Below are 22,286 nucleotides of genomic sequence, written 5' to 3'. Positions count from 1 at the left end.
AACCGCAAATCCACCCCACTCTGCACCCGCCGTCCACGGCCCGAGCTCGAGTGGGCAAACACCACGAGGAGGTCTCCCCAGTAATCCTGACCCGAGATCCGGCGACCCCTGACTTGCTTCAAGCCTCCAGCCGACACCTGCAGCCTAAATCCGGAAGGTCCCCCCAACCACGACCAGGAGCTGGTAAGAAGATCCAACCCAAAAAGGCACCCCTTCACCCGACGCCCCCGGCCTTGGGTGGCCCAATCGATGGTGCCTAATCAACCCCCAGCATCCCAACTTACCTCTCGAAGTGGTGGTCACACCCAGAAGACCTTTGTCCCCGAGCCTTCGGTACCTTTGCAAATTGGAGGTTCCCCACTGCAAACAACAAGGCGTCCGACATCGCAACAGCACCCTGCACCTGCCCTAGTGCCGCTGACGGTGCAACTTTGGTGCTACTTTGTTTCCCCATTTGCCCTGACCTGAAGTCCAGGAGCTGGCCTGCTCGTCAGCAGCCACCAACTGCAAGTGACTACTTGCAACAGTGGTCCATCCCGGTTGCCGGCGGCAGGGTAGGTGGCAGAGTAAGCGTACAAGAACCCTGGACCCCAATTGGAGTCCTGTTGACCGCCGGACAATGTTGCAAGTAGTCACTAATCAACAGTTAGGTTACCGGCCTTTACACGTGGTATGCAAGTTGTACTCTACCACGCTGTGTAGATAGCATTCGCTATTGATTCTGAAGAACTGCCTTGATCCTCCTGACACACATGGCACGAAACCTGTTGATCCCCTGAGAGTAGGTCACAGATAGCTAGATACATTGCTTCTAGTTCACTGCCACTCTCCACACATTTTTTATTCAAGCTGTCTACCTTCTGAATAAAGTATTGTTAGGACTGACTGACCTGTTTTAATCCACCTCCTTCCCCCAAACACCTACACACACTAGGCCTCCTACACCCCCCGGCAGGAACAAAAGATCCCCGCCAAAGAGCCCTGTCTGGTATTGCAGCGCCGACCTGACGAGGGGCAGGCTCATATGATGACGCATGACACCTAGCTTGCTAGGTGTGTGAGAGCCCTAGTTCCAACAGAGGGAATTCCCCTTCATCTTCAGTGTGGGTCTACATTAGAACCCATACTCCTCGCAGTATCTCTCCGTTCCTTTTCTTATCACATAGAGGAACTTTGTACCCTTTTTGTTGCACACTGTAACGGTTGGGGCACGTATGTTGGACCTCGTTAAACATGCCCCATTGTCCACCTTTTTGGAATCTCAGCATCACAGCATTGTCAGTTCTCAATAACCCAGGCTGGGCGCTCTGGTGTAGTAAGGATAGGTCGGCTGGGCTGGTGCCGCGTAGGTCCTTGCAGTTGTTGGTCTTGCCAGTTGAGGGTGCAAAAATCAGGACAGCTGGGCCACTCTGGTAGTGGGTTTCTGTGGTACTGACGTCCCTCGCTTGGTGTCGTTGAGTACGGATTGGTCTCAAAAAGGCTTTGGGTGCTGCAAGGCGTCAGGAACCACAAGTATTGGTGCTATGTAGCTCCAGTTGGTCCTGTCTTCTTTTCACTTGTTGGGGAGACTGATCTGACCTTCTGAAGCACGGTAACCTCTTTCTGGGAGGCAGCCCAGTAAACTGAACTCAGCTGTTTTGGTTCCTGCGGACTACAGGGGAGTAGTTCTCTACTCCAAGGGATATAGCTGAGAATATTTGAAGGCCTGGCAGCCTACAAAACTTCTTGTAGAGGTTCAGCTGCAGGACGGAGTTGGTTTCTTAACGATTGTCGAGGCTGGTGCAGACAGGCAGGGTTTGTCGCCAAAACGTCCACAGCACGTCTACAGTTCTCATTTTTGAGGCTCTTTCTACTCTTCTTCTCGGTCCATCGAATCAGAGTTCTTGGCATCAAGAGTGCCACCTAGCTGCTTCCCGGTGGCAATTATTATAGAGCGCTCTATTCTAAATCGGTGGTGAAGACATTGACTAGAACAGCTGTACGGGTCTGGCAGGATGCTACTGCCTCGTTAGAGTGGAGGGATCGGTTGACCTTGGCGACCCCGCTTTTCGACTCGGATAAGTTTGGTAAATTTTGGAATACTAAGGGATTCGACAGGTGGGATCTCATTGGCATCTCCAAGGTGGGAGACCTCTGGGTTAAGGGTCATGTGAAATCGTTTAAGGATCTCCAAACTGAGTTTGAGTTGGGTGGGACGGAGTACTTCCGTTATGCTCAGGTCCGTCATGCACTGACGTCAGTCTTCCCAGAAGGGGAGGAGATACCGGAGTCTTTCCCATTGGAGGATCGTGTGTTGGACAGCCATATGCCAGATAGCACCATATCCCTGATTTATAAAAAATTGATCAACCACAGGGCGGACTGTCTGTTGCAATTACGAGAGCAGTGGACCCGTGACGGCCTTGAGCTGGACGATGAAGATTGGCAGTCGGCGATCTCCTCACCGAAGGAGGTCGCAATTCCGGCACGACTCAGACTGGTTCAGCTCAAAATATTACATAGGGTATATGTCACGGGTCCCCAGCTTGTCCATAGAGGATTTTCTGAGGCGGGTCTGTGTAGACGGGGTTGTGGTCAATTGGGAACATTCCTCCATATCCTTTGGGAGTGTCGAGAAGTAGTGCTCTATTGGAACAAGATCCATGAGGTCATGCAGGAGGTCACGGGTGTGGCTCTCTTGCCGGAGGCCAGGCGCTGTTTATTGAACGCCTGGGAGCCCACGGATCACAATGTGGCACAGACCCAGTGGGTGACTCTAGGGGCCATGATTGCTAAACGAAACATCGCCCAGCTATGGGGGTCCCAGAGGCCTCCTACTCTTCAGGTGTGGATAGAAAACATAGACTGGTGCATGTTTAGAGAGAAGACCGTATACTTGGCCCGAGGTCGCCCCCGAAAATGCCATAAAGTTTGGGATCCGTGGAATCGATATAGAGGGGATATTTGTGGGCCGCCTGTGACTGTAGCCCTTGATGTTCCGCTTTCCCCCGACCCACTGTGGATTTGGATTGCTTTCATGTTGATGATGTACCCTCTGTTCTCCCCCCCCCCTGCCCCTCTATGATATTCTCTACTGTAAAGTCTACTGATATATTGCACGACCCCGGTACTGTCCACGCACCTTTCTATGTTGTTGATGCCTTGTTTAATTTTTCAATAAAAAGATTTTTTTTTTTTAAAAGAGTGCCACCTAAATACTAAATTTTGGGGTGTTAAGGGGAATGACCGGTGTTAGGCAATGATCTACTCACATTTAGGGTGACTACACCTCCTATATGACCACTTCCTATGGGAAGTGGGCATAACCATGACCCAGTGGACCTCATTCCACCAAAAGCCAAGATGGTGGTATTCTAGTTTTCGTGTTCACATCAGGCACACCTCCTCAGGGGGTGGAACTTACCTGACAGTGAACACACCTCTTGACTAGCTAGTTTTACTGCCTGTCCTGATGCCAAATGGATCCGGGGCAAGGGTTGGCATTTTCCCTGTCTAGGGGAAGCCTGGGTCACATATCAAAGGTGGCAGAGGCCTTTGAAGCCTCCTGCATGATATGCTGATTATTAGCCATCCTGTTTGGAGGAGGTGACAACATGTCCAAGAATCGACTAGGACATCACGGGGCATATATGCTCATGCAGATATGTACTCGCATGTAATATAATGCCCCTTAAATCCAAGATCAATTTAGAAAAATATCTTGTATTTTTATATAAATTTTGATACCAAGAACTTAGTAAGCAAGCAAGTACTTTTTATAATATCAATATTGACAGGTAAGTAAAATGTTCACTAAAATAAGTCTTTACATCTAATGCTTTTCTTTGGGAGAAAAATACATATATGGTGTTCAGGTGCTTGCTGTAGGTTTCCGGGGGTCCCCTTCAGGACTTAAGATGGTAGGGGGTGGGGGTAAGGTTCAAAGTACCGACAGCCGTTAGTTTTCGTTCCCTGGGGCGTCCGGGTGCAGAGATGCTGGTCGGGTTGGTAGCCTTATGCGCTAAACCAAAGGAGAGAGGGGTGGAGGCCACCTACAAACGGGCTGCAAAGGGTGACTTGAGACAAGTCGGGGATCTCCCGACGGGGGCTCTGTACAAAAGGGTGCTGGGAGAAAAGCAGCACAAAAAGTTCTTGAAATCCCGGGCTGCTCTGGTGTAGAGGGGTTAGGTGGGCTGGTGCTTCGCAAGTCCTTGCGGTTGTCGGTCCTGCTAGGTGAAAGTGTAATATCAGGACAGCGAGGCCAATGTGGAAGTGGGTCTCTGTGGTGCTGATGTACCTCGACAGCTTCACGGTCTCAGTGTCTTTGGAGTCCGGATTGGACTCATACATGCTTTGGTTGCCGAAGAGGTCTAGTATTCTGGGTATTTATTGGTTTTGTGCGGCTCTGATTGGTCCTGGCATATTCTCACTTGGTGGGGAGACAGATCTGACCTTCTGGAGCATGGTAACGTGTTCCTTGGCAGCTGCTGCTGTGTCAGTACAACGGGGAGTGGCAGCACTGTAAACTGGACTCTGCTGTTTTGGTGCCTGCGAACTGCAAGGGAGTAGCTCCTTTACTCCAAGGGAAATTGCTGGCAATTTACGAAGGCTTGACAGACTACTGAGGTACTTGGTAGAGGTGCAGCTGCAGGACAAGTCTGATTTTTCACGATTGTTGAGACTGGTGAAGGCAGGTAGGGTTTGGCGCAGAAAAGTCCACAACAAATCTTCAGTTCTCGTTTTCGCAGCTCTTCTTTGTCCTCTTCTTCTGGGTCCATCGGATTCTGAGTTCCTGGCATAAGGCGTGCCACCTAAATAGTCCAGTATGGGGTGTTAAGGGGAGTGACATGTGGTAACCAATGGTCTCCTCTCCTTTAGGGTGACTACACCCCCATGTGACAACTTTCTGTTGGAAGTGGGCATAACCCTGACCTCTTGAACCTAATTACACCAAAAACCAAGATGGTGAAATTCTAGTTTTTGTGTTCACATCAGGTAGCCCACCTTAGGGTGGAACTGGCCTGATGGTGAATACGCCTCTTGACTAGCTAGTTTTCCCTCCTGTCCTGGTGCCAAATGGGCCTGGGACAGGGTGTGGCATTTTCCCTATCTGGGTGAAGCCAGGGTCACCTATTAGAGGCAGCAGATGCCTTGAGGCTTTGTGCCTTGATATGCTTTTATTAGCCTTCTACTTGGAGGAGGTGACATGGTTTCTGCCATCAGAGGGTGTGGACTCTCACCTGCAGGGGGTCAGAAGCCTGTCTCTGGCGGCAGGCTGGTTGACACCAGTCAGCCAGAACACTAGAGGAAGTAGGTTTTAAGGGGGTACCTCTAAGTTACCCTCTGGGTGTATGTATTGATAAGTTCATCACTGGAATCAGTGCGGATTTATTAGTATGAGATGTTCGATACCAAGCATCTTTAGTTTCATTTGAATCCATCATGTAGCTGAGGAACTCTTAATCACCAGTTCCCAGTACATATACTCAATATGGCTTCCCTGTTCACTGGCAATGTCCAAGAATGGACTTGAACATCACAGGGGCATAGCTGCTCATGCAGATATGTCCACACATGAAATATAATGCACCTTGCCTTAGGGCTGTAAGGCCTGCTGTAGGGGTGACTTACATATATTGCATGCAGTGTCTGCAGGCATTGCACACAGGAGGTGTGCCCATATTGTGTATTCATTTTTATCTGCAATCGGCATGTAATGGCAATTTGCATGAGTGTGGGGACGGGTCCCTTGAGGTGGCACAAAACATGCTGCAGACCTTAGGGACCCTCTTTAGCATCCATGCCCTAGGTGCCAGGGGTACCATTTACTAGGGACATAACCGCGGTGCTAAATATATTGCTAATTGGGGGAACAATTGTACTGTTTGTAAGGAAAGAGATCTGGCACTGGGGACCTGGATAACAGGAATCCAATCCACTTCTGTCAAAATTGCATCATTTACCAGGCAAAAGGTGGGGGTGACAATGTCAAAAAGGGAAACTCCATCATTTAGACCCAAAAGAGCCCTCTCTTTTTACATCGATTGCACCAAAGAACACCAGGTGAACGATCAGCTTTTCATTGAGTTCACTATGAAAAAAGGCAAAGTGGTGCAGACCCAAACCATCTCTTGATAGATTGTACTCTGCATCAAAGTCTGCTATGCACTGGCTAAGAAGCAGCCTACTGAAGGCTTGCGGGCTCAATCCACCAGAGCAAAGGCTGGTACTAATACGTTAGTACGTGGAGTGCCAATCATAGGCTCAGACTGATGCGTGGTCCTCAAGCCACATGTTCACGAAACACTACTGCCTGATCCATTGGGACATTTTGCTCGTTCGGTCCTGTAGGACTTTTTGGTCTCTATTCTAAGGTGAGGAATCTACAGTTAGAAGTCTCTATTAGAAAAACATGTTACTTCCCTTCAGTACTGCTTTTTCTGGTAGAGACTCGGTCTAGCCACAGATTCCTCACTTACTCTCCATCCTCCCCGATTTGCAAACTGACTTGTCACTTAAAAGATCCTATTAGTTTTTCCACACTTGTCACATATCAGTCTCACATGGCTCCACGTTTTTGATGCAGAAATAGTCATGAAAGAAACTGTCAGAAGGCCTTAGTGACGCCTATAAAGGCACTTCTGACGCGGATAGCGTAGACGCAGAGCCAGCGATGCCACCTACCAGTACCCAGAGTTACCGCTCAACATTTTCTGGAACCAGTCTGATGACCCGCCGATATTCTAAAGTGAGGAAGTCTGTAGTTATATAATATCTATCAGAAAAAGTGTTATCTAAGGTAAGTATTTTGTTCATATATGACTGAGTTGAGTCCTGAAATGTTTTTATTGCTGTTTCAGCTGTCCTAGGTATATACGCTGGGGATTTATTCTGATTTGTTTGTTTTCCTCGTAGAGAGGCCCGAGACGAAGCTTTGGAGCACGGTGAGTGTCTTCACTTCCATTTGGTATGGGATTGGGGGGGGTGGATTTTTTGTGAACTCCTTTCACAGTGCAGACTGACTCATGCCTAGTATGTGAGAACAGTTGATTAGTCCTCTGAATAGCGTTGTTTAAAATGCCATAACCCCTTGAGTCGTCAAAATATCCAACATTACAGTTCTTCCCTTACATTTCAGTCTCTGGCTCTGCATGGGTAACTCCCACCCCACCACAACCTTCCATGTCACTCCATGAGACATTGGAGGCATGTATATCTCAAGAAAGAATAGTGCTATTAGGATTTTCTTCCCTCTGTGGTACCTCAAAGCCTGTAACTAACTCTTAAGTCACCTCTAAGTAGTAAGGATTCGTTATGAATCCATGAACAAGGCTAGAGAGGTGTTGAAGGGTCTTCTTGAAATTACTGAAAGAATGGGGGACTATTTCCTACTTTAGAAAGTGGCTGCCTGGAGATAGGTTTTCCACCTGCCCATTGGCACTCTTCTCCTGGCCCAGATTGAGCCTGCTTTGAGGATGGACTTGGCAGTGAGGAACTCTCCACTCCCCCTCTTCCCCTAGATTGGCCCTTACTTGAGACCCTATAAATATCTCAGGGATGCAGCGCTGTGCACTGGTGAGTGGGCATAGTAAACATATTCTGATGATTACTTCTGACTGCACTTTTAGAATATCTCCAGACTGTACCTGGAAGCTTTCACAGCAGAATATCCTCAGACTGGACCTGGAAGCTTTCACAGCAGTGCCTCTGTACACCACTAGGTGCCACCATACAGCTTTGTATTGACTTTGTTCCATCCCAGACGTGATGAAATGGAGTTGCATAAAAGCGCCACTCCTGCACCCCGATGTCAATTCCTTTCTTTCTGCACCTTCGAATGTACGCCCATGCGGCAACAGATGTCAGTCACAGACACCAACGAGATGTGCCTTTTGTGTTTGGGCTAAGGGCATGAATCTAAGTTATGTGCAGAATGAACACAAAGGTGATCTGGTACTAGGGGTGGGCGGAATTTGTGTAGTCGCTCCGCGAAATGGTAAAAAATCTCAGCGAGCACGCAGAGTTCCGCGAACATGCAGAATTGCTTGTTCTGCCCAAAGGCAATTCTTTTTTCTTGCTCGCGAACGCTGTTTGCATGCCCAGGGGGAAATATCTCACAAACACGCATTTTGAAGGCGCAAACGAGCAAAAAATTCAATGAAGCAGCGGATCGTGGAATTTTTGGCAATTCAGCGTTCTCCGCAGAACGCGAAAATACCCAAATTCCGGGAGCGGAACAGAATTTACTGCCCAGGCCTATCTGGTACTGTGAAGCAAAGCTGTAGGTAGCTGAGCATCTTAAAAAGCCACAAAAGTCCTGCTCCTGCCCGAAGTTGAGGGCAGGGACCCATTCCTACTCTCAAAGCTATTCCCACAACAGTTTCTCCTCCTGTTCAAGTTTGTTGTGTAAGTCAGATTCCAAATTGAAAGGGAAACACGGGAAGGCCCCATCCTGCCACTCTATCTTCAGAGTAGTTGCAAGGATATAAAGGTGTCGTTTGAGATCTTTCTCAATCTCAGATTAAGGAATCCACAATTGGTCCTGGTGCTCCCTGAATTCCCTGAGTTATTTGCGGCACAGCAGAACACAAGTCATTTAATAAGGCCATGTTGATCTATTTTAGCACTTCAGGTCCCTCTGGCACGCCTGCAGAGGCCTCCATTTGAGTTGCCGTCGGAAGATCCATCACCTCTGCTGTCTGTGCCTCTCGAAGTCTCCTCTGGTTACCCACCAACTCAGATGCTTACTTCGACTCCAGCCCCGCAACTTACATCAATCTTGACGGCTCAGGAGGGGGACCCTTTGCCAAACTCGTCTCATCTCCGACTGAGGCTGCATCCCAACTTCATTCCCACATACCTGATTCAGACAAAACACTACCTCTACCACAGAGGGCCTTCAGTTGGCTCACCAGCTCTTCAGTTGAGACACTGAACTGAGTCTGCCGCCATTAGGACTTGACAGTGGTGATGATGGGAATGAATTTTCTCTTCCAGGCGATCCTCATCAATAGTCATAAACACTGAATATTCCCGCCCATGTGCGGGGACCCCGGAAATAATAAAAAATTATATAAGGAAATCATATATGTACAGCTCTACACATATATCATTTTTTCCTATATCAATGCAGCCCCCAAATGGAGGCTAAACAATGTAGTTGCATACATAGGAATTGCATTTGCCAATACATAAAAGACACCTGAGAGCAAATAGCACTTAAACTCTGTCTTTTAATGAGTGAAACACTCATAACGGGCAAAACCTGCACATAGCAGACATTGTTAGCCTACAGGCTGCATTGCAAAACAATAGCATGGAAAATGAAAGCATTTTCAACAAAAACTGGCACCGTGCCTTTAAGGCAGCCATGACCCCCTAGCTTCCCATCATGCCTCAGGGGTGACAGTTGGGTCAGTTGTTCTTTCCTTCTGTCAGGACCCTGGATTCACAGCTCTCTACTTTTTGGCTTTTCAGTCAAAAATTCTCTGATTTTTCTGGGTTTTTCTTTGCTTCACTCGACGTCTTTTGGCATTTGAGTGCCGGATAACCCATTTTTTTGTGACAGAAGCAAACAATTTTCTGTCAAACTGCCTTCTTTATTCGACCCTTGCCCTGCCTGTGGCAAGAAGAAGGACAAGACAGACACACATATCCTGTGTCTGCCTGATTCCCACTCTCCTTCCTCATGTTCACACTGCAGGAAGCTGTCCAAAAGAACTCTCAAAGACAGTTAGAGAATCAGGATTTATGGCCTCTCAGAATGAGGTAGGTCTCCTATGAAGTCGAAAAGGGTTGCGTTCGACGTCGAGGAGCAAGGTCCCGGTTTGCTCGCCTTCAGCGTCGGGCTCGACGTCGAAGGCTCCGACGGCGGGATCGTCATCGAGGGACCGAGCGCAGGAGCGCCGCTCTTCATCTTCCAAGGCCAAGTAAGTCCCTGCCGGCGTTGGAACAGCGTCCGGTGTCGAGAGAAGGTCCTTCACCGTCGACTTCAGCGACGATCAACGTCGAGGCAGAGATAATCGACGCCGAGACGGAAGTCATCTACTCCGACGTCGAGACCGAGGTCTCCGTCGAGGTCTCAGCGCAGATCGCCATTGAGACAGAGATCGTCGGACATTTTATCGTCGACGTCCAGGCAGGGCCCTCTGTCGACGCCAGCAAGAAACTCTACGTCGAAGCACCAGTCTCCGTCAGGTCCATTGTCGACGTCGAGGCGCAGACCTCCATAGAAGGAACGAAGTTCGACGTCGAGGCGAAGCTCGATGTCGAGGCGCAGCCCTCCGTCGAAGCGTAGACGTTCAACGCCAAGACACAGCCCTAAGTCGAAGAAACCTAGATCGACGTCAAGGCAGGTGTCGCTGCCGAGGCATCACTCGACGTCGAGGTTCAGTCCTCCATCGAAAAGAACACGGTCGAGGCAGGAGTCTCCGTCGGTGAGAAGAGCGAAGTCGAGGCGCGGTACTCCGTTGGCGCAACAGTCGATGTTGCGGCACAGTACTCCTTCGGGGGATAGAAGATCAGGATCGACGTCGAGACATAGATCTCCGTCCAAACGATCAACACCGGGGCACACTCGCTCCAGATCTGCGTCGAAGCAAAGATCCACTTCGCAAACGACAGAGGTCTCTGTAGATGTCAGCCCCAGCAAGCCTCTCTGTCTCCTGCATCGACGTCTCACCGGTCCATCTTCAGTACTCCAGAGGTGGGTATCTCCTCTTCAAGGAGCCACAGTTCGCAGTCGGATTCCCATCATGTTGTGGAAGCTCGTCAGGAAGTGGGGAAGTCTCCTACACGTTCCCCGGGTAGGGCACAGAGGCATACATCTGTACATCTCTCTCCCAGATGGTCGCAACCCCTACACCAGTGAGCGGATCCTACAGGTATTACGGAGTCTAGAAGAGAACCCAGCACGGCTCACAGGTCTCCACTAGCTCGCCTGGCGCAAGAGGTAGATCGGACACCTCCATGAGGAAGCGCACGTACTGGCTCCCCTGCTCCAGCACCTAGGGGAAGGTCAAGCTCTCGCTCCCATGTATCAGCACTTAGGGGAAGATCAAGGTCTCGTAGCAGAAGAAGGCACAGGTCTCTTACTCCTTCCACTTCCTCAACGTTTTCCTCAAAGAGAGACTATTCGCCCACTCTTACGGCTAGCCCACCGTCCAGAATATCTGCGGTGGATGACGTAAGCCCGTTCCAGGACGTCCCGGCTAAGGGGGCATCCAAACTTAACATCCCCATGCCTGTTCAGGAGAGTACCTCTTCAGTCATTTTTGAAACGCTAAATCAGAGGGCCTCCTCTCGCCCATTACTGCCTCTGGTGCCGGGACTGATGAAACCAGTAATGGAGATTTTTCTCACGCCAGCCACCCTCAAAACAGCACCGGCGAGAATTCTTAAGAAATATCGCCCATCGGTGGATGATCCCGAGTTCTTAAATTCAGATCCAAAACCGGATTCCGTGATTGTGGCTGCGGCTAGAAAGACACATTCGGTGGTCTCCTCGTCCACAGTCTCTCCGGACAAGGAGAGCAAGACGCTGGACTCGTGGGGTAGGAAAGTATGTGGTACATCCTCATCTATGCTCAGTCTCCAGCTCTATTGGGAAGATATGATAGAGCACTATGGGATTCACTGCAACGGTTCTCTGAGAAACTACCCTAGGAGGACCGTAAAGACTTCGAGGAAGACCTACCAGAGGGCAGCTTTGTGGCAAACCTAGTGATAAATGCGGCGAATGATGGAGCGACACTCTCAGGGCATTCATACGCCCACGGAATTTGTGCCAGGAGAGAGACCTAAATGGCTTCGCCTAACAGCTCTGAAGCCAGAGGCGCAATCCAGAATCGTCAATCTGCCATATTCCGAGTCTTCGCTGTTTGGACCACACACCGATGAGGAAAGGGCACGGATGAAGATTGAGCTGGATACCCTGAAGGCGGTAGGATTAGAGAAAAAGAAAGAGTTCCGTCGTCACTACCGCAACACTGACCGTCGATCGTTCCAACAGAGGGTTCAAACCCCTCATTGGCAAAAGAACCAAAGCCAACAAGGTCAGCAGAGATCGCAATTTCAAAATCGACGATCTAACCGGGGAAGAGGAGGGAATAGTCAGTCCACCACCTCTACCAAGCCCCCAGCAAACAAATGAGTCTCTGCTTCCTCCAGTGTCGTGCACCGCTCCAGTAGGAGGAAGTGTGGCGAATCATGTACAAGAGTGGTTAGGCATCACAAAAGACCAATGGGTGCTGACCACGATTCAAAATGGGTACTCTCTACGTTTCCGACGTCGTCCTACCTCAATCCTTCTGGTAGCAACATCAAATTACCAGTTCAACATACTACGGAGGGAAGTCGGCATCCTTCTAAAAAAAATCAGCTATAGAGAAGGTCCCGTGGCCACAAAGAGGTCAAGGAGTGTATTCCAGATACTTTCTGGTGAAGAAAAAAGGTCAAAAGTCGGAGTGCAGACCTAGTTTGGATCTAAGAACACTCAACAAGAACAGAAAGCAAGAACATTTCGCATGCTGGCTCTCCACCAGATATATCCTCACCTTTGCGAAGGAGATTGGATGTGTGCGATGGATCTGCAGGATGTCTACTTTCATATACCGATAAGTCATCATCATTGGCAATATCTGCGATTTGTCGTCGGGTGTTCACAAAGTGTATGGCCGTGGTAGCAGCTGATCTGAGGCGCAGGGGCATCTTCGTCTATCCATATCCGGACGATTGGCTGATCAAGGGTCCAACCCCTCAGGGAGTGAGGAACCATTTCCAACAGTGTCTACGGCTCTGTCAAAGGCTGGGCCTGCACGTAAACTATCAGAAGTCAACGCAACAACCCACTCAGAAAATTCACTATTTGGAAGCACTAGTAGACTCCGAACAAGGAAGCGTGTTTCCTTCGGAGGGGAGACAGTCATCCCTAATCCAAAAGTGCAGAAAATTCTAAAAAGCTACTGGTCGACAGTGCGGCAGATAGCATCAGCACTATGATCGATGGCATCCTGCATTTTTGTGGTGTCCAATGCCAGATTGAAAATGTGTCCTCTACATCAGGATCTGGAGGACAAGTGGGACCAGAGGTCTTCTCGCTGGGAAGACAAGATCTGCCTATCAAAGGGTGCCAAGGCTTCAATTCCATGGTGGATGAACAGAGACAACCTGGAAGTAGGAGTTCCGTTCCATCAGGCTCCTCCGTCTCAGACTCTGATCACGGACGCCTCTCTAAAAGGATGGGGAGCCCACACGGGCTCTCTTCAGACACAAGGCCTATGGTCCTCGAAAGAACAATTGTACCATATCAACATGGCAGAGCTCAGGGTGGTTCATCTGGCTCTCGAGGCTTTCCTTCCTTCGATTCATGCGAGTTCCATTCTAGTACAAACGGACAATACCACCACGATGTTCTACCTGAACAAGCAGGGGGGAACTCGATCGAGGACTCTGTTGTTGGAAGCGCAGTCCCTTGGAATTGGCTGCTGAGGAAGAAGCTACCCATCGCAGTAGTTCATCTGCCGGGGGAGCAGAATTCACAAGTGGACGCTCTGTTGCCACTTCGCAGAGCAGCAAGATTGGGTCCTCTGCGACAAAGTGCTCGACGACGTCTTCCAAGCTTGGGGTCATCCAAGCATAGACCTGTTTACAGACAACGAAAACAAAAAATGCCAATACTTTGCCGCAACATTCTACCGACCAGGATCGAGGGGGGAATACCCTTTTGATCGACTGGTCCGGGGCATTTGTGTACGTCTTTCCACCACTGCCTCTGATCCCGAAAGTGGTGACCAAACTGTCACACTCGGACACCACAATGATTCTGATTGCTCCGGAGTGGCCGAAACAGTGGTGGTACCCGGACCTTCTACATATGTCACTGAAGCCACACAGGAGGCTGCCGTGCAGACCGGACCTGCTGTCCAAGATGAACGGGAGGATCCATCATCCCAACCTTCCATCACTGAACTTTGCAGCATGGCTCCTGGGGTCCTCCAGTATGGACATCTAGGTCTATCTCCAGACTGTATGTCCATATTGAAAGCGGCAAGGAGACCTTCCACCAGGCACTCCTGTGCTTGTAAATGGAAACGCTTCTACATGTGGTGTGTGCAAAATAAATATCCCACCAGGGGCCAGGAGGATGTAGTTTTACCATATCTACTTCAACTAGCCAGAGCAGGTTTGAAATACTGCTCTATTAAAGTGCACCTAGCGGCCATTATGGCTTATAGGCGTTCGCCTTCTAAACCCTCCTTTTTTCAGTTACAAGTGGTGAAGGATTTCCTTCAGGGCCTTAAGAAGGTATATCCTCCAGTGCGGCCCCCTTCACCTCCTCGGGAACTGAATGTGGTGCTGTCCAGACTGATGGGTCCACCTTTTGAACCTATCCACAAGGCGACCTTGCAACACCTTACGTGGAAGGTCGTGTTCTTGGTGGCTATCACCTCACCGCGTAGGGTGGTTTTCCATCTCAATAGGGTGGTGCTCAGAACCTATGCGTCCTTCCTTCCCAAGGTGGTGTCGGATTTTTAAACTATTTCACTCCTGACCTTTTTTCCTAACCCCTCCAACCCAGCGGAGAGGCCCTTCATTCACTAGACCTTAAAAGGGTTTACAAGTTCTATCTCGAAAGGTCGAAGTCTATAAGAAAGTCTGATCACCTCTTCATCAATTATGGTTCAGTTAGGACAGGTTTCCCAGCAACATAAAGGTCCATCTCCAGATGGATAGGTTCATGCATTAAACTAGCCTATCGGTTAGCAGGGAAACCACTTTTGTCTGCTCCGAAAGCTCATTCCACAAGAGGAAAAGCAGCCACAATGGCTTTCCTCAATAAAGTACCGCTCTCCGAGATATGCAAAGCAGCTACTTGGAGATCAGTACACACGTTTACAAGACACTACTGTCTTTACTCCGATACCAGAGCGGACACTCAAGTAGGGCAAGCCTCCTTGAGAAATGTGTTCAACAGCTGATTTTTCGGTTGTTGTGGTTTGAATTACTCTGTGTTATCATTTGTCTGCAGGTGGTTGATGGGCTTGCTATTCTATTCAGTGCTTATGACTATTGATGAGGATCCCCTGGAAGAGAAGGATAAGTTACTTACCTGCAATCCTAGTTCTCTTCCAGGGGTATCCTCATCAAAGTCATAAGCAACCCACCCACCTCCCCAGACAAATGGGTTTTTATTTCTGAAGTATTAAAAGATTTCTTTGGGACCTGATCTTCAGGGTTATGCAAAGAACAACTGACCCAACTGTCACCCCTGAGGCATGATGGGAAACTAGGGGTCATGGCTGCCTTAAAGGCACGGTGCCGGTTTTTGTTGAAAATGCTTTCATTTTCCATGCTATTGTTTTGCAATTCAGCTTGTAGGCTAACAATGTCTGCTATGTGCAGGTTTTGCCCGTTATGAGTGTTTTACTCATTAAAAGACAGAGTTTAAGTGCTATTTGCTCTCAGGCGTCTTTTATGTATTGGCAAATGCAATTCTTATGTATACAACTACATTGTTTAGCCTCCATTTGGGGGCTGCATTGATAGGGGAAAAATGATATATGTTTGTGTATATTTACAGGCAAGTAACTTATCCTTCTCCACATTATGAAGGCTGCAATATTTGTATATGGACTTGCAGGAGGTCAGTGGGCTTAATACTTCCCATATTCTTTGCTGCCCCTTCGGTGTTCACGTAAGTGGTGGCTGTGGTTGCAGCTCCATCTGTAACATGGGGGGGGGGGGGGTACCAGTTTTTCACTACCTCAATGACTGATTCTTATAAGGGGACTCTCCACAATCAGTCAAAGACCTCTCCAGATGACGGCAAACCTCTTAACATCGTTAAGGTTCTCGTTCAACAAGCCAATTCACACCTGAATCCTTCACATAGGCTTCCTTTCTTCTGTCACAACAAGACCAAGACATTCAGGCTGTGACACAATGTTGAAGCCTCAATGTTATTTCTGAATGAGAGGAGCTCTGACGCTTATTACCCTGCAGGCCTCATGCACACCCGCTTGCCCACCTCATCAGTTAGCATATGTATCCTTCTGTGGCATCTGAACTCTCAGTGGGCCCAGCACCAATGAAACCTGCCCGATATCTGTCAGGTTTCAGAAGAGACTGCACAAGATCTGTGGTGGTGACAGCTCTACTGCAACCTGACCAGCAGACTCCTAGCCCTTAGCCACCTAGAGCTTACTGTGGTGACCGATGTATCCCTGCTTGGCTAGGATTGCTGGAGATCAAAGGAGTCTGGTCTCCAGCAGAATCTGAATCCACAGAAATCGGTTGGAACTGCCAGCCACCCGCCTGTCATTGAAGGCCTTTCTGACATCCATCAAGGGAAGGCTGGTGCAGGTTCCCACGAACAACACTACAGCCATGTGGTACTGCAGTAAGAGGGTAGGACCCTGTGCCAAGATGATCTGCTCCTCTAGAGTTTGCCAGAGCATCATGGCATCTCCTGGATCTTGAACCACCTGACGGGATCTTTAAATAGCCGAGCAGACCAGCTTAGTCGGCGATGCCTAGCAGTTCGCAAATAACAGTTGCAGGCCATCTTCTGACAGTGGGGAGAACCCTAGCTGGATATTTTCACCACTGACGAGATGAATTGAGGCTAGAGTGGAGCACAGGGCTCCTGTATGACTTTCTGCTTAATGCCTCTCCAGCCCTGAGTTCTGAAGATAATCACGACCATCTGGGCCCAACACTCCGATGCCTTAATGAGTATGAGCACTTAGAGTGAATTCAAAAAGCAACAATATATGGCAGCATGTTATTCCAAATTCGAAAAGGGCAAATTCATGTCATATTGGTTTGGAGACTTACCTACACATGATATTCTTCCAGCATGGGAGACGCTTCCGGCCGACATCACTTCCTGATTATGTCAAGTGCAGATACTTGCATCACTTGCAGGGTAAAAGAAACCATCACCCACATCTTCTGTTTTTGCCCTACCCTTATAAAGGAGCAATAGGCCCTATTGGGGCCCACCTTTGATCACAAGGGTGTACAAACCTTTTAGTGCAGAATCCTAAAAATCAGACCTTGAACATTCGCTTTGTCATGTTCAAGGCTTTATTTGAAAAACGACTGGGACTTTGCAGCCAGACTTAGAAAGGTGAAGCCTGATATAGATTGGTCACATTTATTCATTGTAACCACATCTTATAAAGTTCTTTTTTAGCTTGTAATTTTAATTACTCAACCATTTTATGTGATTGTGATCAATACAATTTTATATTTGATCTGGGCCCAAAGACATCATAGTGGCTCAAGACTGGTTCAGGAGAGTTTGGTACCTGAAACGTCTGGACATGAGCATTTGTCCTTCAATCGGGCTAACGCTTCAGGAGGATTTTCTGTATCAGCACCAGGACAGAGTTCTGCACTTGATCCTGCGGAATCTCCACCTCCATGCATGGAGATTGACTAGTGGCATTTGACTGGGTTCCATCTACCACTGGAGATGTAAAGGACATCTTGCTGCCAGGCGTTTCCCTAAAAAATCAATTTACAGCAGATGCTGGAAGAAATGTTGTGGTCGAGTGTGAAGTCCACAAAACAGACCATAGCCATACTTGGATGATTTATTATTTATTAGTCTTTGGTCCAGCAAGGACTTGCATTTGGCACCATTAAGGGTTATTTGGCAGACTTCGACCTTCTTGCAATTACAGGCGTAAGTGTTCTAATTAAAATCCCATTATTTGATGTGTTTTATTAAAGTTTTGACACCCACGTTCTCTCCCAAATAGTTTGTGATGCTACAGAGGGACATTACTTTGGTTCAGACTTTTCTCATGTGTACTCCCTTGAAGCCAGTGCACAGCTGCTTTTTGCATCTTTTGACTCTAAAGACGGTCTTCGTTGTCAAAATCATTTGAGCTGGTTCTTTCTGTGCAACCACCCTACACCATCTTTTTTTCCCAGACAAACTGGTACTGAAGACCAGGGTGGCCTTCTTGCTGAAAGTTGTGACTCCTTTTCACTTTGGCCAATCCATCACCCTCCCTATATTCATTGCCCCATCTTGTACCTCGATCGAGGAAAGACTTCATTGGTTGAACCCCAAAAGAGCTTTGGGCTTTTACATCAACTGCACCAAAGACCATCAGGTGGACAATCCGCTTTTTCTGGAGTTCTCTTGGGCAAAGAATGGCAAGGTGGTGCATGAAAAGGGCTTTATCATGGTGAATAGTCCTTTGCATTAACAACTGCTATACCTTGGCTAAAAAGCAGCCTCTTTAATGACTTGGGGCCAATTCCAACAAGGCCAAGGCTGCACGTCTGTTTTAGCATGCTGAGTGCCTGTCAGTCTGTCAGGCTTCAGCCTGGGTGTTGGTGCGCGCATTCACAAAGCACTACTTCCTGAACAGCCAGGTCCGGCAGGCAGAACATTTCTCTTGTTCAGTTCTGCAGGACTTTCTGGTCTGAGCCCACTCAACAGATTCTCCAACTTCGAAGGTACTGCCATGGTATCAATTTTAAAGGTGAGAAATGTGCTGTTAGAAATATTCATCAAAAGAACAAGTTACTTACCTTCGGTAATGAGCTTTCTGGTGAATACGGTATCTAACGGCAGAATCCTCACTGCCCTCCTACCACCTGTTGTGTGAAGTGGCCACTTTTTTTCCATGTCACACGATTTCTAAACATGAGATCTGCACACTTGTACCACTAAACGTTTTGTGCTATACTTCCGAGGTTGCAGAAGGAGTCAGTAAAGAAACTGACAGCACGTATTGGTGGCACAGATATGGGGCTCCACCCAATTACCTCCGGGTTGGAACAGAGTCAACACAGAGCATCATGCACCACATAATAGTGTGTGGGAATAATGCTGTGAAAGCTTCCTGATCCAGATTGGCACTTGAGGTATTCTAATGGCGAGGAATCTGTGGCTAGAGTATCCACCAGAAAGAGCATTACTGAGGATAACTTGTTTGTTTGGACTGCTGCAGAGCCATGATTTTTCTTCGTTACGTCAGAGTTATTATTCTTTGTGTTGCTAGTCTATATTTTCAAAACCACTTTTCACATTGCCATTTTGGCATCATTTTGATGGTCCCTTGTTTAGCAATTGTGCAACTTGACTGAGAAACCCCTATACTGCAGTACAAGTATTCAGTGGAAAACATTCAGATAGGAAGTGGCCATAGTGTGCCAATGCTTTCAAATTCCCACTGATACCATCATAGAATACAAGTGGTACGCTTTTAAGCTCTTTCATAAAGTACATTGCAGAAGGCATAAAGGTAAATTGCAGGCTGATTACATAAGGGCAAGAATTGAGAAAGCACGCCCTTCCAAAAGAATGTTAAGTTGGTGTCCTAACTTAATTTAAGGCTATGTTATGCAAATTCAGCAGGTTCGATGACGACCAGGCACAGACAAGTAGCTCTTTTAAACAGCCCGCAAGTGTTGCAAGAGAAGTCATGCTTCATGTGTCTCAGCCCTGTTCTGTTCCCTCATCGTATCCTCACCTCCACTTCCCTTCTTTTTTGTACTGGTTCAGACCTGATTTCAGACCTGCATCAGTTGTCAAGCACTGATGCAGGATGGGACTAAAAACTGTAACCAACAGAGTCCTTGGAGGCAAGCAGTCAACAAGCCACGCCATGCACATTCGTTATTCTTTGGCAAAGCTGCTCCTTGTAGCTAGCAGATTTCTACTCCCTCTGAAGTAAACCATTCTTCGTCCCACTAGGAAACAGTTAATTGGATGTGCCCCTCTTCAGATTGGGCATGGAATGTGCATATCTCCTAAGATGCATGCCATTTTTGTCTTTCCTCTAGGGATCTTCGATGCTCAGTCTGGATACAAGACGAGAGTATGAGATGACTCTAAAATGTGTCTTAATGAGGTCATGCCACTAGTACACTAGTATATTAAAAGGGAGGGTAGAGAGATGTATGTTTCATAACCAGGTAAATGTGCAGAATCCTGGCCCGTGTGTCGGGCTCTGTGTTGTTGGGTTAACACTTTTTTTCAAAAGGTTTGAAAGGCTTTGGGGTTGCAAGGAGCAACAGGATAACTTGCTGTCCACTCTGAAATGGCAAAGAAAAGCAGAGCTGTTAAGACTTTCTGCACCAAGACTGCAGAGAGAGGATAAAGATCAGCTTAAAGTAACTTTGCATCAAGATTATAAAGTGGGTCTGTTCCACCTTAGTCATGCGACTGAGACAAAGGCAGTTAGCTCAACCTTGCTCACACTAGTATTGCATTGTAGAGATAATCGGTCTGCTCCGCAACAAGGTGGACAACTTCAGCTTGCACTCTACTAAGAAGTAGAAAAGGCATCAGTCAGTACATGTGCTGCACGAAGACGTCTGGGAAGAGTTGCATAGCCTGCAGATCGTGTCCCTCCATTCCCACAGCCCTTAACTGCTAGTAGATGCGAAGTATCCATCTATATATTTCCTGATCTCTTAATGTCAGACCCAGTTCTGCTTAATTTATTGATGTGGCATCTGTGTAGCTTAGACAGATCAGAAGTGTTCTCTCTCTCCCTCCTGGTGTCCCTCAAACAACATAGGCTCTAATCAGCTTTTTTCTTTTTATTCTATGCAGAACTAACAGTAGCAGACCGGAGACAGAAACGCGAAATCCGCCAGCTGGAACAGGAGCTGCACAAGTGGCAAGTCCTGGTAGACAGCATCACTGGTAATTCAAGTACTTGGGGGTACTATAACAGAATGTGCAGTCCCATAAGGTACTATCACTGCAAGTACAGTCTTGAGGAGGCTTTCCACTGGTTGCAGTATTCTCTAGAGTGCTGTGGGAGATCTGTCACGAACAGTCCAGCCCCTTGGAGAGGGGGGGTGGGGCAACATGGGGCAGGGAGAGAAACATCTCCTAGTGGTAGTATAGGGATTTCCTACTTGGGTGGAGGTGGGTGCACTCGCACATAGAATCCAGTCCATGCTGTACACTGTTGCAAAGAACCCTTACCCCTGAGAGGTTTAATGATGGGGACTACGTTCTCTGGGAGCACAATTCAATAGTATTCAGCCCACAGGGAATAGAAGAGGGCTATATATTGTGACTTGAATTCCATCCTGGTCCGATGGGGCCTACACATGAAGTTTAGTCATTTGTAGAATGATCAGTCACAAAACTCTTCCCTTGTTGGGTACTATCACAAGACACTCAGACTATGTGGCCTTGTCCCAAGGAACCCAGCCCATTTGGAAGGTTTACGACGAGATTCTGTCCCTGGGAGGTACTCTAGGAGGCCGGATCAAAGAGACTCCAGCCCCTATATGTTGATGGTGGGTGAGATTGGTTTGGGTTGCTATGGAAGAAACTGTCTTGATGTTATACTTTCGTCAAGAACCCAGGCTGTAAGAGACTGTGTCAGACCTACTGCTCCCGCCAAGGTATCCTGTAGTAGCACCCCAAGAGTGCAGACATTTGGCCCGGCTGCTGAAGTAACATGTTTTGTAGCAAGATCTGCATTTTCTAATGGCTTTGTAATGCTTCATATTTCTCTCTCACAGGTATGAGTTCTCCAGACTTTGATAATCAGACTTTGGCAGTGCTGCGGGGTCGCATGGTGCGCTACCTCATGAGGTCTCGAGAGGTAAGCCTCTGATGTGATAGAGCAGTAGATCATATATCTTGCCAGTGGCCTGCTCTCCTGTTTTTTTTAATTTTTTTATGGCATGGCATGAAAACACAAGAGGTAGCTATGCAAAATCCAGTTAACTGGGCATGCACTAGATAACAGCAAATACCAAATTAACCCATGATTATATTACTACAAGGCCAAAAACTAAATATGGCATGAAGTGGACCAGCAATTTGCCCGTAAAACAGATTCAACTTTGAGCAAGGCAGCATTTTGGGTCTTCAATGAAAAGACAGGTTGGCTGTTGGAGGCTTTGAGATTCTTACTGTTGAGGGGAGCGAACACAGTTGAATGGGAATGAGTGCGATAATGACTAGGTGTCCGGGATGAAGTGATAGCCTTAAACTAGAATTTACCAGCCAAAACCCAATTTGCAAGTCATTTCAACCTGTTTTCCATACTGTAAGGAGTGCTCATTTCCCCTTCTGTCTTTCTGTAAAACAGTTCTAGGCAAATGTTTGATCTTGTCTGCATAGGAAGGGGCAATTTAAATATTCCTGCTCGAAGGACGCTGGTGCATGCCCTCGTCACCTCACGACTTGACTATGGGAACTTGCTTTATCTGGGGGCCACAGGCAAGGCCATGGGTCGCCTGCAAGTCCTTCAAAATGCTGCAGCGCGGCTTGTACTCAGGCTCCCTAGGAGGTCATCCTCCAAACCAGC

The 22,286-nt window shown here is 47.9% G+C and overlaps 1 protein-coding gene across 1 annotated transcript in view; it reads left to right on the top strand.

Moving 5' to 3' along the window:
- Positions 1-22,286, top strand: part of MCRS1 (microspherule protein 1) — a 238,183-nt gene that overhangs the window by 203,516 nt on the left and 12,381 nt on the right. The window contains exons 10-12 of the mRNA XM_078689171.1: positions 6,895-6,923; positions 20,564-20,656; positions 21,493-21,575. Coding sequence (XP_078545297.1) covers positions 6,895-6,923; positions 20,564-20,656; positions 21,493-21,575 — 205 coding nt within the window. The remainder of the gene's footprint in view (positions 1-6,894; positions 6,924-20,563; positions 20,657-21,492; positions 21,576-22,286) is intronic.

Source organism: Lissotriton helveticus, chromosome 1_1, assembly GCF_964261635.1.
Source record: "Lissotriton helveticus chromosome 1_1, aLisHel1.1, whole genome shotgun sequence".
Classification (NCBI taxonomy): Eukaryota; Metazoa; Chordata; class Amphibia; order Caudata; family Salamandridae; genus Lissotriton; species Lissotriton helveticus.
The sequence above is the reverse complement of the archived record's forward strand: the minus strand, read 5'-3'. Positions and strand labels throughout refer to the sequence as shown.